Source organism: Pyxicephalus adspersus, chromosome 8 (assembly GCF_032062135.1).
Source record: "Pyxicephalus adspersus chromosome 8, UCB_Pads_2.0, whole genome shotgun sequence".
Lineage (NCBI taxonomy): Eukaryota > Metazoa > Chordata > Amphibia > Anura > Pyxicephalidae > Pyxicephalus > Pyxicephalus adspersus.
In genome coordinates this window covers 73,978,456-73,996,435 of record NC_092865.1, presented here as the reverse complement: position 1 = coordinate 73,996,435, position 17,980 = coordinate 73,978,456, and the positions used below count along the sequence as shown (strand labels likewise).

At 38.7% G+C, this 17,980-nt stretch overlaps 1 protein-coding gene across 1 annotated transcript in view; it reads right to left on the bottom strand.

Annotated features, from left to right (window-relative positions):
• TNRC6B (trinucleotide repeat containing adaptor 6B) overlaps nucleotides 1–17,980 on the bottom strand; it is a gene marked incomplete in the record, with an annotated part of 83,585 nt that overhangs the window by 31,923 nt on the left and 33,682 nt on the right. The window contains 3 exon segments of the mRNA XM_072421251.1: nucleotides 4,015–4,163; nucleotides 4,273–4,318; nucleotides 12,209–12,546. Coding sequence (XP_072277352.1) covers nucleotides 4,015–4,163; nucleotides 4,273–4,318; nucleotides 12,209–12,546 — 533 coding nt within the window.

Sequence of the window (17,980 nt, the reverse complement as noted above, 5' to 3'; positions counted from 1 at the left end):
GGGTCTTCTCCTGACACCGCTTTGCGCACCAGCCAGAACCGCAGACCACCAAAGTTTTCTCACAGACCACCGGTTTGGGAGAAAATATTTATGGGATGAAGTACATACCCACCAGTCACTTGTTTTTAAGAGGAAATGCAAATTAAGTCATTCAGAAAGCAGAGCACACTACCCCGATTCCCCTTCTCTATATCCACCTGCCCTATGCGGTCTATGGGTACAATTAAAAGTGGCGTTTTTCAAATGTCTCTATTGAAAATGTATTTAAACCCAAGAAAAATGTAATATGATGAATAATAATTTTATATTTCATGGATTTGTTTTTTCAAACTGTGATCCTGGCACAACCAAGCCTTTTGTTATTTAGTGACTATGCTGTATCCAAGGATAAGCAGCATGGTCATTCTAGAACAGTGCATGTTAGGACTACAGAACTTCTCTGCTCAATAACTTTTTTCAGAACTGAATAGGCCAAAACTGAAAAACAGAATGCCCATGCTTGGACTTTCTTCTCTGAGAATCTGACAATGCTGTTTCTGGAACAAATATATGACATTTGCTGATGGAGGGTTTTGTTGCAAATAAACAATTGTATGTTAGTTGCTCATTTTTAAATAAATATATATATATTTGCCAGGTGAAAAAAACAAAGACAAAGCATATTTAGAAATAAGAACCGAGTAATCACAAACAGCATACAAAATGATTGTTTTTTATGTTGTAAAGATCTAGAAGTGGATAAGTAGTTAAGCAAAACACAAGCCGACAAAAAGACCTATAAGAAGAGATAATTCCTGGGAAATCAACAGATATTTACTGGATATCTACTGGATATACTGGATATTTACAGCTTTACTGGAGATATATACACTGGAGAAGGGCTAAAACACAGGGAAATGTGAATGCACTACATGTTTCTTTTCGCGAATGACAAAATGTAAAAAAAAGTCATTATAGAAAATGCAGGGGTGGGGAACCTTAAAGCTATGTACACACGTCCAACAGTTCTTGCCCGATAATCAGCTCAGGGCCTATATTGGGCGAGAATCTGGCGTGTGTACAGCGCCAGTTGTCCATCGTCCAAACGACTGTCCTGGCGGATCCTCGGACGATGGACGAATAACGATCCTAATGCAAGGGAAGGGAGGAAGCGCGCAGCGGGGTGCCACTCCGTTGCTCTCCCCCTCCCCTCTACATAGAGAAGAGCAGTGCTGTATGTACAGCACTCATTCATGTAACGTGCTAGTCTTTGGAAAGGATAGCGTGTGTGTATGCGGTTTAATATATATATGACGTTGATTAACATATTTGAACTAATGTTGGCAATATGGCGATTCTGCTAAGAGATGATTCTCAGTAAAAGCCGTTATCTGGCTGCGATAAGGCAGTATTGCTGATCTATTTGTAGTTCTTGGGAGTCGATAAAGAGGTCGCCCCAAATGTCCGTTGATGGCAGTACAGGTAACTGGTGATAGACACTACACCCGATAACAGACGCGGAACTGGCAAGGCATAACATTACGCCTTCGGATAAATATATAACGATGAGACTCGGAGGGGAATGCGGAAGAAGAGTAAGGGTTTGATTTTTCAACGAGAGAATGCACGGCAGAGAAGCATATTTGGTTGCACGTGCGAGTTAGTGTGTCGCGTAGAGGAGAGAGTGTGCCTCAGCCTTGGCGCGTGTAGGACGGAAAACAAAGGTATGAGGAGGTACGTTCATGATTGCAAAAAAGAATTGGCGCTAGTTTTAAAACCAAAATTTCTTCTTCACCTTCTGGCAACACTGTGGTTACAGTTACTAACTGGTTGGCATAGAGCAGGGGTGTCCACACTTTTTTGGCTTGTGAGCTACTTTTTAAATGACCAAGTCAAAATGATCTACCAAAAATATTTTTTTGCTTTCCATCATGTCGGAAAAAACAAAAAGGTTGCTGAAAGAAGAACACAGTGTTTAACGATGAGTGGGAATTGCAATACTAGGTTGTTTCTGAGAAGGATAAAATGAGTTGCTTGCTCTGTAATTTCCACGGTAAAAAAATACAATGCAAATCAACACTACTCTACTAATAAGGACAATAAATATGTGGTGAATCCCAAAAGATTGCTTTACAAAAATTGAAAGAAGGGAAGCAAAAGCAGAGGCAGTTATTCCAATCAGTGCAGAGTATCGAAAACCCAACTACAGAAGCTACTTATAAAGTGGCATATATACATGGGGAAAAAAAGTAAGCCATTTAGTGATGCGGAAATTAAAAAAGATTGCGTCGTAGAGGTTGTAGGATGCTTAGATCCTGATAAGTTTAAAATACAAACAGCCTCTTTCAAGAAGAACTAATGCTGATCGGCAGCATAAATTAGCACTCAATGTAGATCAATCAAGAAGAAAGAAATAATCCAAAAAGAAAACGGGTTGTAGTCAATATCGCTGGATGAATCAACTGATTGCACTAAGCGCAGGTATTGCATTTTTTTTTTGCCTTAACTAAGGATTTTCATGTTTATGAAGAGCTGTTTACTCTTCGCACTCTAAAGAGCAAAACGCGAGGAATCAATGTGTTTAACGCTTCTAAAGACAAACGTTGTGAATTCGGACTGAATCTGGCTAATTTAGTAAATGTATGCACAGATGGTGCACCTTCTAGGACAGGGAAGAACGAAGACTTTATTGCAAAAATGATCTTATCTTATGATCTTATTGAAAAGTCTTTGCATCAAGAAAGTCTCTGTGACAAATTCACTGTTTTTAATGATACTTTTGCTGAAAGTTGTAGGAATTGTGAATTATTTTCAAGCAAATGCAACAATTTCGTGAGATGCTAATGATGGATAATAATTAGTGTTGATTTGCCCTACCATTCAAAAGTGCGGTGGTCGAAAGAGGACAGGTTTTAGTAAAAGTTTTGTATTTGCGTGAACAAATAATTCAATTTTTCGAGGACAGGAATGAACACTGAATTATCATGCAAGGAGTTTCATAGCAATGTTGCTTTTCTGTGTGATATAATAACAAAGTAAAATAATTTGAATGTTTCATTGCAAGGTAACACCAAGTCTTTATATGATATGTGGCAAGAAATAAAAATATTCAGAAAAAAACATTTACATTTCTTGAATCACTTCTTGGCTGAAATAAGCTTCCTAAAGAGCACTTCTCTTAACTAGTAAAAATGAATAATGATATTCTTTTGAACGTTTCAAACAATATGAATCGGTTATAGACTCGCTAATCAAGGAATACAATGAAAGGTTCAGAGATTTTGAGAAGCATGACATGACCCTCAAATTGGCTTTTAAACCTCACTTAGTTAATGTATCTGAGGCACCAGAGAAGCTGCAGATGCAGTTATTTAAGCTCTTGGAAGATGATAATCTGAAGTCGCTGTTTGACAGCAAAAAAGATCCCATTTAAATATGGAAAAATGACCGTCGAATACCCTCACCTCAGGGAACACGTACAACGCTTGCTCTCCTGCTTCTCAACAACATATGGCTACAAACCTACATTCTCCTACTTACCACAAATTAAAAAACAAAATCTCAGAAGAGTCACTGAAAGGAAAACAGCTAGCTTAGTTGTTTAAAATAAGATATATTATATTTGTATTGAAACATTGCCATTATGCACTCTGCCGTATGGCAGTATATTAAATTATTTGCACATATTGCAGTAATTTTTTTTTTAGAATGTGGCCTTCAAATGAGAAAAGGTTCCCCACCCCTGGTTTAAATTATTGAAAACAAAATACATCTACCAAAAATTAAAAATTTAGCTGCAAAGGGTGCTGGATAGATGAACTAATTACAGACAAAACACAAGCAGCACAATTTTGTAACAGCCTGGAACTAGGTCAATTCTTAAAATCAGAACATAGTGATCCTTGAATTCATAGAACTGGATCACCCCTACCATTTGTCAAACATATATTTATGTATTGCATGTCATGCATTTAATTTAAAATATGGACATGCATTTAATCATCAGTCTTTCTAAAGTCAGTTCTGGACACCCACCTTCTCAAAATAAGGCCCACTGTCTGCAGCTCCCATCTCTTTGGAATTGGGCAGACGGAAACCGGACCGGTCCTTCCGCATCATGTCATTAAAATCACCGAGATTAACACCCCGCTTGTCTGCCTCAAACTTTTTTTCTGGAAGAAGACCTGTGGCCAAACAGTTATTTTTTTTTTTTACTTTTAGGTACAATATATAAAGACTACAGTAGCTCTAGTACTTTTATGCACCACCTAAAAGAGAAGGCAAAAAACTTACCAACAGGGTGGTCCATCTTGCTGGCAGATGGGTCATCCACTTGGCTCTGTTACAACATTAAACAACAATGGATAAATTAATTGTTCATGAATTTGAAATGAGAGATACTATCTCAATGAATTGTTTTTGTTTTTTAACAGAATGTATGCATTATACAGGAGATCGTATAAGGGAATGTTGGAGTTTACCTATCGAAATAAAGCTTCCTGCATATCATGCAGCACAGAAATCTACAAAAATCATCTCCTACAGTCATCCAGTACTACTCACTGCCACCAGCTACCAAATACAATAGAAAAGAAAAGTACAAAAAGCTTGGAGTTTTGAAGGCAAAATCAAGATTGTATTGAGCTTTGTTTGAGAATTGTCTTTAGGCAATTCATACAATAAATCATTAGCACAATTCACATACAATTTGAATATATATGAAAATTAGTTTCCACGCCCCATTAAATTAGGCATGAGAATGGTTCCCGTCAACTATACAAATGAGTAGCAACATTTGCTAGTAAAACAGAAAGACCATCTAAATCCTGACGCATTTTGCCAATAGGCTTCATCAGGGGATGTGCTAAGAGCATAACAGAGTTTGTAGAAAGGAAATTTGACAAGACTGTTTTATTGGAAGTTGGTACAAAGGAGGATATGTGTCGGGATTGAGATGGTCCGTTTTACAAGCACATGTAGGTACTCTTTTGTATACTCCACAGGAACCATCTCCCATGACTAATTTCATGGGGCATGGAAACTAATTTTTGTATATATTCATATTGTATGTGAATTGTACTAATGATTGATTGTATGAATTGCCTAAAGCTCAATACAATTTTGATTTTGCCTTCAAAATCCCAAGCCTTCTCCACTTTCTCTACTTCTTTTCTATTGTATCCCATTATTTTGGGGTTGGCAACACTGACCTAAATTTAGAAAGAGGGGTAACATTTTCTCCTTTTACCTACCAGCTATTAAATATGCAGATCGGCTTCTGTAGGAACCAGTGCTGCAGAGTGTTCCAGCGTCTGGCAAGGTGGGGGTTGCAGGAATCAGATGCTGGTCTGAACCTGCCCTTAATAATTGGATAGTACCTTCCAATTTCCTTGATTGGGTCTTTACGTTATACAACCAAGCCAAATGCGAGTGTGTAATTGCTCAAAAGTAATTAGACAATTGATTCAAAGGCTATTTCATGGGTTGGTGTGGGCAATTCTTTTGTTATGTCATTATCAATTAAGCAGATTAAAAGGCCTGGAGTTGATTTGGGGGGGGGGGGGGGGGGGGTGTTTGTATGTATAAGATTTTGCTGTGAACAGAAAACATGCGGTCAAAGGAGCTCTCCAATCAGGTGAAACAAGCTGTCCTCTGACTGCAAAAATAGAAAAAACCCATCCGAGAAATTGCTACAATATTAGGAGTGGCAAAATCTACAGTTTGGTACATCATGAGAAAGAAACAAAGCACTGGTGAACTCAGCAACGTCAAAAGACCTGGATGTCCATGGAAGACAACAGTGGTGGATGATTGCAGAATCATTTCCATGGTGAAGAGATGGTCCTTCACAAAAGCCAACTAAGTGACCAACACTCCCCATGAAGTAGGCATATCGATATCCAAGTCTACCATAAAGAGAAGACTGCATGAAAGTAAATACAGAGGGTGCACTGCAAGGTGCAAGACACTCATAAGCCTTAGGAATAGAAAGGCTAGGTTGGACTTTGCTCAAAAACATCTAAAACAGCCTGCACAGTTCTGGAAAAACATTCTTTGGACAGATGAAACCAAGATCAACCTTTACCAGGACGATGGCAAGAAAAAAAAAAAAGTATGGAGAAGGGGTGGAACAGCTCATGATCCAAAGCATACCACATCATCTGTAAAACATGGTGGAGGCAGTGTGATGGCTTGGGCATGCATGCCAGTGGCACTGGGACACTACTGTTTATCCATGATGAGACACAGAAGCAACTGAATGAATTCTGAGGTGTTCAGAGACATACTGTCTGCTCAAATCCAGCTAAATGCAGTCACATTGATTGGGGGGTGTTTTATATTACAGATGGACAATGACCCAAAACATACAGCCAAAGCTACCCAGGAGTTTACTAAAGCAAAGAAGTGGAATATTCTTGAATGGCCAAGTCAGTCACCTGATCTGAACCCAACTGAGCATGCATTTCACTTGTTGAAGACTAAACTTCAGACAGAAAGGCCACAAACACACAGCAACTGAAAGCCGCTGCAGTAAAGGCCTGGCAGAGCATTAAATGGAGGAAACCCAGCATCTGGTGATGTCCATGAGTTCAAGACTACAGGCTGTCATTGTGAGCAAAGGGTTTTTAACCAAGTATTGGAAATGAACATGGTGTTTTCAGCTTTTTAATTTGTCAAATTACTTTTGAGCCCCTGAAATGAAGTGGTTGTATAAAAAAAGGCTTTAGTTCCTCACATTCTTATGCAATCTTTTTGTTCAACCCATTGAATTAAAGCTGAAAATCTGCAGTTCAACTGTTTCATTTAAAATTAATTGTGGTATTGTAAAGAACCAAATTTACGAAAAAGTTGACTCTGTCCAAATATTTATGGACCTGACTAAGTCAAGCTTACTTAAATGTTAGGGCAGTTCTAGCACAGGTTGAATTAGTTATTGAGTACAGCTGATCTTAAAAATAGTTTTGTTCCCTATGTAACACAAACCCAATCATTTTTTGGTAAAAAAGCAGATTGTCCACTATTTATATATCTTCTCTGTTCACTAATCCAAGCCCTACCTAATTTACATTGTCCTGTCAAGAAAGACTATTAACTTAGTCTAAGTAAGTATGTGTGTGGAGACACACCTTGTGGAAAGAAGTTGGTTCACAACAATTAAAGTGCCTTCTGAAAGTATACATCTCACCTTGGTGCTTGACAACCTTAAATTAAATTGATTTTATTTAGTTTATGCAGTGAAATGCCATTCATGTGGCACAAACCCAACACTTCCCATAACTCTGGAAAAACTATTCCTACAGTAAAAAAAATGTAGTGGCAGTTGTAAAGATGGCATTGTAAAGATGGATGACACTTTATACAGGGCAAAATCATTAAGAAAACCTGTTTTGGTATGCCAAAGATTTGAAACCGGGATGATGGTCCTCATGCCAGAATGACAATAACTGAACACAAATTATAAATCATATAATAAGAATAAAACTACACTGGAGTGGTTTTAAGGGAAATATATAAATGGTTAAAACCCCAACCTCAATCCAATTGAGAATATGTGACTTGAAGATTGCTGTACATCAACACAATCCATCTAACCTAAAAGGAGTTGGAGCACTTTTGCTTCAATAGATGGGCACAATTATTTTACAGCTTCTAACAGCTTCGACATACTCTGGCGTCTTCTCTTTTCTCTCTGTGCACCTCTGCTGCTTCAAAGCGATCACATGACATCTGACAGCCAATCGAGCTGCATGTCATGTGCTCGCATTGCTTGTACACAGACTACTGTGTACATTTACCGGCATCTCATACAAACACCGCTGCGGACCACTTCCGGTCCGCGGATGGTGGTTGGGTGCCGCTTCGTTTTCAATCATGGATGATGTACTCGCGGCCCACTGAAAACACCGCCGCGGACCGCTGTAGAGCATAGGTGGTCAAGATGATCAACTTCAACTAAAAATAAAGGGAAAGCAATTCCTTGCAAGGCATCAAGTTTCTTGACCGATTATTTTTAATCATCCTAATCTGGTATGTTTACACACACACACACACACACACACACACACACACACACACAGTGTTCTCCGCAGAAATTTGTTTTAAGGTGGGTGGGGGAAAAACTGGAGCCAGGTAGTCAAAAAGTAAGTGGGGTAAGACAGCATATTTAGTGTTCTGAGTTGTTTATGCCAAAGGAATCCAGTAACCCTAATTATTGTGTCAGTGTTCTACCTTACCCCTATACTATGCCAATATTCCAATGCCTGCCCCAAGTATGTCCAATCTTTCCATTTTTGTATTATGCCCAAACTGCTCAGTGCTTGTGTATTGAGACCAAATAGTGTGATCAGTGTAGTGTAACAAGTTTGGCTTAGTTCACACAAGCGGTAAAAAAAAAAAAAAAAAATGTAATTTACTGCTCCCCAGTAACTACTGGCAACTGCTGGGCACCTAGGATTGGTAACAAGCAGTAAATGTTATGCTTTTTTGGACCTAGCAATTTTTTAAGCAGCAGTGGTGTGAGGAAGCATTAAATGCAACCTTACTCCCAGTGTGAATTCAGACTAACATCATATGTGCCCCTGAGGCTATATTTGGTTATGGTAAAACCATTGTGAACATTTCTTTTTTCACTTGATCGCTCCACAAACCGAGCCCAGAAAGTTCCACAGTGGCTCTGCTTTCCTCTTCCTTCTGATGCTCACCGTTCCATCCAGCGCTGCCTTACACTTTGCATTCGCAAGATGTAGCATTTTTTTGTTTATCATAATATGATCGCCCCTAATGATGCATGCGCAGAATAAACACCCCACAGACTCCTGGGATATGTGACACAAATATACCAGGAGGCTGCCGATTTCCCCTTCAGTATTTACCACCATGGCAAAAAAGTCTGAAGGGAAGAGGCCCTAACCAAAAAAAAAAAAGTGTATACAAAAAAAAAACAAAAAAAAAAAACAAAAACAAAAAAGCAAAACACATTTTTCAGTTATAAAAAAAAGGGAAAATAACTTTTTAATATAATGTTAAAAATGTGGTGATGCTTAAGAGCATGGTGCATGTGTTAGCAGATGGGAGCAGGACAGCCAGTGTCCCCGGCCTCATCAAAATAAAAAAAGACTGACTGAAATGTCTCCACCCAAGTATGTGTGTGGATAGCACTGGCAGCGCAGTGCGATAGGTGTGTGTGTGTGTGTGTGTGTGTGTGTATGTGTGTAAGTAAAGGCTGATAGTCATTCTGCAGCCTAACAACTCACTGTGTTGAAGCCTTCAGATCTCCTAAATCGTTGCTGGTAAATGAAATTTTTAGGGTACATAGAGGACCATTATATGAATTAGTAACCAAAATGTATTTAAAGAATTTTTAGATATGAGGGTAACAAGTTTAAAAACTTGTGAAAATGGTTTCATAATTTGTTTATTAAAAAAAGTGCATCTAGGAGCCTAAAATTGTAAATGCAAATTGGGGACCCTCAATCTAAGAAAGAGGTTTTTTTTTTTATTGTAAATGAAGTTCTGAAATGCTATTCCATTATTCCACTGGAAAGTGAGCTGTCACAGTAATGTTCTTTGATACTAAAGAGCTGCTAAAGCATGTTAAATTTCCTCATAAATAACTATAACATACAAACACCAAAGCAGAAAAACTGCAGGCCCTATTATATTACATTTGTACAGTATCCCTTTGCTAGCACACATATGCATTCCTATCTGCTCTTCTCTAGCATTGCCCACAGCTTTTCTGTATTGAATACAATGCAAAGTGATTTTGAATTTTCCGCTGCACCGACGTCACGGGAAACCTCGATTTCAGCTCTGCAGTTAGCGGCTGGAAATAGGAAAAACAGGACATGCCTCCAGGCCTGCGGGGACGAGCAGGACGCCAGGGAACAGGGACTGAGCAAGGTAAGTGAGTTTTTATTTAGGTTAAAGTAACCTTGAGTGTGACTCAGGATTACCGCTTTTTGCAAGTAAAATCCACCGAGTCACACTCAGGATTACCGCTAGGGTGGTTAAAAGCAGACCTAAACTACAGACCCTACAGGCAACACTCAACAGCCGCATCATCAAGAGGGGATTTACAGTGAAGGAAAGAAGTATTTGACCCCCTGCCGATTTTGGGCGTTTGCCCTCTGACAATGAAATGACCAGTCTATAATAGTAACGGAAGGTTTATTGTAGCTGCGACACACAGAAAAACAAGAGAACCCTTAAAAACCCAATGCTCAAAAGTCAGCGCTTGATGTGCATTGTAATGAGTGAAATAAGTATTTGGTCCCCTATCTACCAGCAAAATATCAGGCTCCCAGGTGTCTTTACTGTATTCAGGTAACAAGCTGAGATTAGAAGCATGCTCTGTAAGGGAGTGCTCCTAATGCAAGCTTGTTACAGTACCTGTATAAAAGACATCTGTCCACAGAAGCAATCAATCAGATTCCAAACTAGCCGCCATAGCCAAGAGCAAAGAGCTTTCCAAGGAAGTCAGGGACAAGATTGTAGACCTACACAAGGCTGGACTGGACTACAAGACTATCACCAAGCAGCTTGGTGAGGTGACAACAGTTGGCACTATATTTCGCAAATGGAAGATGGGCTCCATGCAAGATCTCCCCTCGTGGAGTTGCAATGATCATGAGAACGGTGACGAAGCAGCCCAGAACTACACAGGGGGAACTTGTCAATGATCTCAGGGCAGCTGGGACACCAAGAAAAAAATTGGTAATACACTGCACCATGAAATCTTGCAGAGTCCGCAATGTCCCCCTGCTAAAGAGAGCACATGTACGGCCCGTCTGCAGTTTGCCAATGAACATCTGAATGATCCAGAGGAGAACTGGGTGAATGTGTTGTGGTCATATAAGACCAAAATTGAGCTCTTTGGCATCAACGCAACCTGCCGTGTTTGGAGGAGGAGGAGGAATGCTGCCTATGACCCACTGCCTATGAACACCATCTTCACCATCAAACATGGAGGTGGACACATTATGCTTTGGGGGTGTTTGTGCTAAGGGGACAATGGACGGGGGCATGTACCATCAAATCTTGAGTGAGCACCTCCTTCCCTCGGCCAGGGCATTGAAAATTGGTCACGAATGGGTATTTCAGCACGACAACAACCCAAAACACATGGCCAGGGCAACAAAGGAGTGGCTCAAGAAGCACATGAAGGTCCTAGAGTGGCCTAACCAGTCTCCAGACTGGTTGATAGGGGATCAAATACTTATTTCAATCATTACAATGCACATGAAGCTCTGATATTTGAGCACTGGGTTTTTGAGGGTTCTTTTGTTGTTATTCTGTCTCACACACCTACAATAAACCTACCATTACAATTATAGACAATGGTCATTTCTTTGGCAGAGGGCAAACGTACAAAAAAAAAAAAAAAAAAAAGCAGATAATCAAATACTTCTTTCCCTCACTGTATATTTGGATATCAATTCATCACTGAGATGAAGGTGGTAAGAGAAACACGTGATACCTATAGTTCAACAAAATGTTTGACAAGTTACAGATTGGCATTGTATTTAATGTTTATCACAGCTCGAACAACCCTCTAGAATCAGTTGGCTAAATGTATACAGCATTTTGGGGACTTTGATAAAAAGGATAGGATTTTATACTTCTGAATTTTTTTTTTTAATTTGTGTGCCTGTTGTACAGATGTAAATTTTGGTAAATGTAGAATCAAAATTGGGCTAAAGCCTTACGGAAAAAGTCATGCACCCAAAGGGAATGAGGGCTTGATTTACTCTTTCTCTTGGAATAGAAGGCATAGAATGCTGCCAACTTTAGATATATAGTACTAGGTTTGTTATCGTTCTAACTTCAGTTTGTATGGGCCATCTTGATATGGACAGAAAGTCTATGATCCTGGGAGAAAAGAATGAGGCATCTTTTCCCCATTTATAGGCATTATTTTACTTTTGTGGCCAAACTAGTTGACAATTTAGATTAAGTGAGAGGCTTTAAAAGAATATGTGAAATTTTGGTTTGACTTTTTCGGTCCACAAATCTTAATCTAAGTTGTCCTGTGCCCATCCAAGTTTGACTTCTTTTTGAAAATCTGGAGGAAGGCTTATATCCCACGCCAGGGGTTTTGAAAGGTTTTTATAAAAAAACAATTTAACAGTTTTTATATATATATATATATTTTTTTTTTTTAGGGTTAGTGGTGGTGGGGTGGAATTAAGAGTTTTGGTATCAAATAAATAAAAATGAGTATTTATTTATGAGTATTTATCCTAACATGTTTAAGGAGCTTTAGATCACAGACTGCAGAAGCTGAAGGCAAAGGAACTGAACTCACTTTCCTAAAGGAGGAATTCAAGACAAAAGAAACCATGCAAAATGTTCTATATAGAGAAGTTTTTTTAAATTTAAAAATGCCAACATAACTGAATAACTTACCAGTTTTCATGGCACTAGAAGCTACAGGGGGTGCATTTCCCCAGCCTGGGGTTGGAGGTCCAGTTTCTTCTGCTTCCCCCCAACCAGAAGCAGGTTCAGATGGTTCACCCCAAGCTGCCGTGCCATTGTCAGCTGGGGGACCCTTATTTTTGCCCCAAACTGAAAACACACATCAAAACATTAATAGGTAATGTGTAAGCACTTATCTAAATACATTCCATCAGTAGAAAAGTATCCGTCCAAAATATCACCAAATCTAGGTCAATCTTCTAAAGAAGATTGTGAAAACACTTCACAACCCAGTCAGCGTCCTATCGAAAATAACAATATCAAACCTTATAAGACAGTACCCTGAAAATAACAGCTTTTATAGTCACGTCACTGGTGGCTGGTATTTTGTACCGCTCATTTTCATGACTCAATACACAGAAATCAATTCTTTTTGACTGTTGGATGCCAGTGTCCCCCACCACATGCCATAGTACAATCCTCAGTACATCCAGGGGGTTGGCTTCAGTTTAATGGACCTTGAACATTTTGATAATTGATAATGTTTGCAACAATGGTCCAAAGAACATGCTCTTTAGAGAAGATTTTGTACCCTTAACTCTGCCTACCCTTCTTCAATAGCCTGTGCTATGCTGGTTTTTTCTACACCACTATGTTTTTTTCTCTCTTGTTTAGGTTTACTGTAGTGCACGCAACACAAAATTAGTACTTTTTCATTAATTTTGATAGTGAAAAAGCTCAAAAAAAAAAAAAAAATAAAGATTGTAAACAGTAACTGAAACCTTGCTGCCTAATGAAATGTTGAGACAAACATCTATCCTAATTTCATTTAGTAAAATAATCTACCTGTTCCGACTTAGAGACAAATTCAACATAAGAACAAACCTACAGTTAGTTTCTATTTCGTCAGCAAGTGTGACCATCTCGATAAAAACTGTATTTTTGTCAGTTTGCAGGTATAAAGTATCTGGGTTGGCGTTACCACTATGCCAAGAAGAAAATAGACAATGATCTAAGGCTTAGTCTACACGGACTGTTTCCCCAGCGTTTAACCTGAAGCTTTTAAAGCCCATGTTTGAAGTCCCCATGCATTCCAATGGGCTAATCTACACCAGGACGTTTCCTTCAGGCACGTTTTTGAGCTTTATTTTAAACGTTGCTTGCAATGTTTAAAAAATTAAAACGCTGGTAAATCGCGGGAAAACGCGTCCATTGATTTTAATGGGAGCGTTTTCCTGCGTTTATGCATGCTAGAAATTGTCAATAAAAAAGCTTGTCAAAAAACAATGGCCTGTGTCCTGTGTCACTATTCCATGTGTCATGCATGATTACTCTATATACGCTATTCTGTGTATACTGTTACATTTGTCACTGCACGCTTGCATGATCACATTATCACATGTATGCAGGGATGTATGTACTTCCTGTACTTGCAGAAATCACTTCTACAGAGTGCTAAAACGCTTGTATAATCGCGGTAAAACGCGGATTCTTTTTCTGTGCATGCCTGACATCAGGTAAGTATCATCAGCTTTCCTGAAATGTAAAAAAAAGTGCTCAATTTCACACATGCCCAATAAGATCAGCACTTGGTGGAATGGTGAGCATCAGAAATAAGAGGTAATGCAAAAATTTCACATGATCTCTCCACAAACGGAGCCCAGCTTCCCTCTTCTTTCCCATGTTCACAGTTTCATCAGGAGCTGATCTCATTGGGCATGCATGAGATTGAGCACTTTTTTTACATTATAGGAAAGCCCCTGATGATACATTCCTGATGTGCAAAAGGAGAAGCCCACAGCCACCTGGGATATGTGACACAAATACCCGAGGAGGCTGCAGATTTACCCTGCAGTCTTTACCATCATGGCAGGAAAGACAGAAGGGAAGGGGTCCTCCCGAAAAAAAAAAATTACAAACAGGAAAAAACAAAAAAACATTTTTCTATTTTAAAAAAAAAGAGGAAAGTCACCCTTTATATGTTAAAATGTGGCATTGCTTTAAAAGCATTGTGCATGTGATAGCAAGGAGGAGCCCAAAATTGAAAATGCAAATTAATGACCCCCAGAGGGCACTTATATAGCACGGAGCATTGGGGTGGGGCCCCTAAACTTTTTACCTACCTTTCAACAAAATAATTGTAAAACTATGCTACCCTTTCCGCTTCTGTTCTGCACCCCAATTTATCTGGAATAGGAAACGTAAAATGTAGGTGCATGTGGGGGACACCTGTGTATAAACCCCCCCTAAAATTTCATTAGCATGGCATCATGTATATAAACCCCCCTAAATTGTCATTAGCATGGCATCATTAGAACATAAAAAACCTCTGCCCATCAAACTGTCTACTTCCCTACCTTGAACCCTAATTTCTCTAGAACAGAGAGGTGTAGGCAAACAAAATTAGAGGTGCAAGTGGGGGACAGTTGTGGCCAAGATCCCCATAATTTCATCACCAAGTCCAACCACTAGGGAAATAAACATATCCCAGATATAAATTCCTATAAGACATGGTTGGCCAAGAGGAAGGCAAAAACAAAAAAATAGCCTGGTACAGTTTGCTCAGAGGGAAAAAAAATCCTTCCTGATTCCATGAGGCAATCGGACATTCCCTGGATCATTGGCAATTGTTATTTTTACTTTAAAGCCTTAATACCCAGTTATATTCTTTGTTTCTAGAAAAACATCCAGTTTTTTCTTAAAGCAATAGTTGCTGAAACTACTTTCTGAGGGAGCCGATTGCATATTTTCACAGACTTTACAGTGAAGAATCCCTTCTTTATCTGGAGCTTAAACTTCTTTTCCTCCAGATGCAATGAGTGCTCTCTTGTTCTATGTAATGATGTCAAAGTGAATACCTGGGAAGAGAGTTCTCTATATGGATCATCATGCTCAATTCTGATCTTTTTGCAAATATCATATTTAAAAAAAATGGGGGTTTGTTTTACTTTCCTTTGCAAATCTGTCTTTCTTTCTTGATGTTTGGGACATTTTATCTCCTTTTTATATCTTTTGTTATATTCTTTATTGTTTTCAAATGATAACCATGCTCTGGTCTGATCTCTTTGCTATTAATATATTTGAAAAATTTTGGGGGGTTTCCCTTACATCTTTTGTTATATTCTTCAGATCCTTCATTTTTATATTTTTGGAATGCCCTTTTCTTGTTCCTTATGGCTTTCTAACACCAGCTGTGAGCCACATAGGTTTTAATTTTAACTTCTTAAACTTAATTGCCCATTGAAACATATTTTTAGTGAGCTTGTGTAGAACAGACTTGAATCATTCCCATTTCTGTTCTGTGTTATTTGAGGACAATATTGTCTCCCAGTCCAAGTCACAGAGAGCCGCCCTTAATAATGCAAAATTCGCTCTTAAAATTAAGTTTTTATCTTTCCTGTTTTTGCTTCCTGTATACATCTTACATTAAATGAAAACATAATATATTCACGGCTACCCAGATTCTCTTTTATATGCACATTGGTTATAAGCTCTGCATTGATAGAAATAACTAGGTCCAGTATGATTTTTATAGGGCTTCTATAAACTGTACCATAAAATTATCTTGTATTAAATTCATAAATGTCCTCCCTTTTGCTGTTCCTGTAGTGCCATTACTCCAGTCAATGTCAGGGTAGCTGAAACCTCCCACAATTAAAACCTTTCTACTTTTTGCTGCTTTTTCTAACTGTGCTAGTAGTTGATTACATTGGGAACAATTTTGAACAAATGTTTTGTTGACTTCAATTTTTAAGCTTATTTACACTAAAATAGGTATGCTCATTCTGAGAGTGCAGTTAATTTTCTTCTAACACGTCAGGTTTTTTCTCTACCGCTTATATTAATGTGATTACTGTAGCGTTGATTTGTATAGGCTATTCATTTACACACAGTGTGAAAGCCAGTGTGGACAGTGTGGTCAAGGGTTGTGCGCTGCTCTACATAGTGAATAAGCAAAATTTATTTTTCTACTTACACACATTTTTATTCTTTCAGATCATGTCTGGCTCTGCTGTTTCCCGTCCTAAGTGTCCAAACAACCCTCATTCATTTTGTTATATCTGTGGCAGTTTCACCATTCCCAGTCAAAGGGCGAACATCAGCACATTTGTAAAACACACCTATTTGGCATATTTCAAAGATAAACTTGGCGATCAGGATAAGTCTTGGGGCCCTCATAAGGTGTGCAGTGTGTCCAGGGTTTATGGATATGGACAAAGGGAACACGTGATAAGATGCCATTTGGTAAACCTATGGTTTGGCGAGAGCCAGGAGATCATTTCAGTGACTGTTACTTTTGTATAGTGAAAACTTCAGGATATAACAAGAAAAATAAATGTAACAGAGTATCCTAGTCTACCATCGGCTATACGCCCAGTGGCTCATTCAGGTGAAATCCCAGTGCTGGTTTTCGTTACACTACTCTCTCGAAGAACAAGATTATGGGGTGATGAACTAGGTGACAACAATGAAGAGTCTGAAATTGAAGAGGACTCTATTCGTAAAGGGATTTGATCAGCATGAGTTGAGTGATTTGGGACTATCAAAAAAGGCTTCAGAACTCTTTGCACCAAGACTGCGTGAGAAAAACTTACTTGAAAAAAGAATGAAGGTATTGTACTTTTGAACCAGAGAAATTGGATTTTTGCAGTACTGCAGGGACCTTAGAACTGACAGTGGCTTTGTTTTTTGCTGCAAGATACCTGGTTTAATGGAGGAATAGAGAATTGCAATCTATAATTGAATGGCCACTATTCATCGATAGTTTAAAGCGCAGCTTAAAGTGTGTCCTCCTTCACAATGGCAATATATTTGGGCCAGTCCCAATCGGCCATTCAGTTTCTTTTTGTGAAGAATATGCAGACATAAAGAGTGATTGAGTTGTTGCAATATCACCAACACAATTGGGTCATCTGTGTTGACCTTATAATGGTATGCTTCCTTTTTGGTCAGCAATGCGGATATACCAAATATCCCCGTTAACTGTACATGTGGGACAGCAGGTTTGCGAGAGGCATTTGGTGGAAAGGAATTGGCCTCCAAGATCTGCCCTAAAACCAGGTGGAGCCAAACATTCTACATGAGCCACTTGTTGATAGAAAGAATATATTCCCGCCTCTGCACATGAAACTGGGTATGATGAAGTGGTTCGTTAAAGCTTTGCCAACTTCCCGGAAAACCTTGGTGCAGACAGTGATGAGCAAGGAAGATCAGGAAGGATGGTATCAGGGTAGATGGGACATGTACATATGATAGCTGACTATTGTTGGAGCATACGGCGGGATTATCTTAACACTACAGGAAAAGCATAGATTTTTACCTTAACCGCTTACCCAAAAAATTTTCAAATGTTTTACTGTAATAAATGTCAGAGTAACATTAAATCCTTTGTATGAACAAAAGAAATGTAAATAAACAGTACATTCAAGTTATTTCATTATTTTTTCATTGTATGTAAAATTTGTATGTTTTTTGACAAAATGGAGGGTAAAATTAGTAAGAAAACAAGTGCAAGATCTAATTCAGCAACCACTGGGGAGCCTATAGCAGACTCCAGTAATTGTGTGTTATTGAACCCCACATT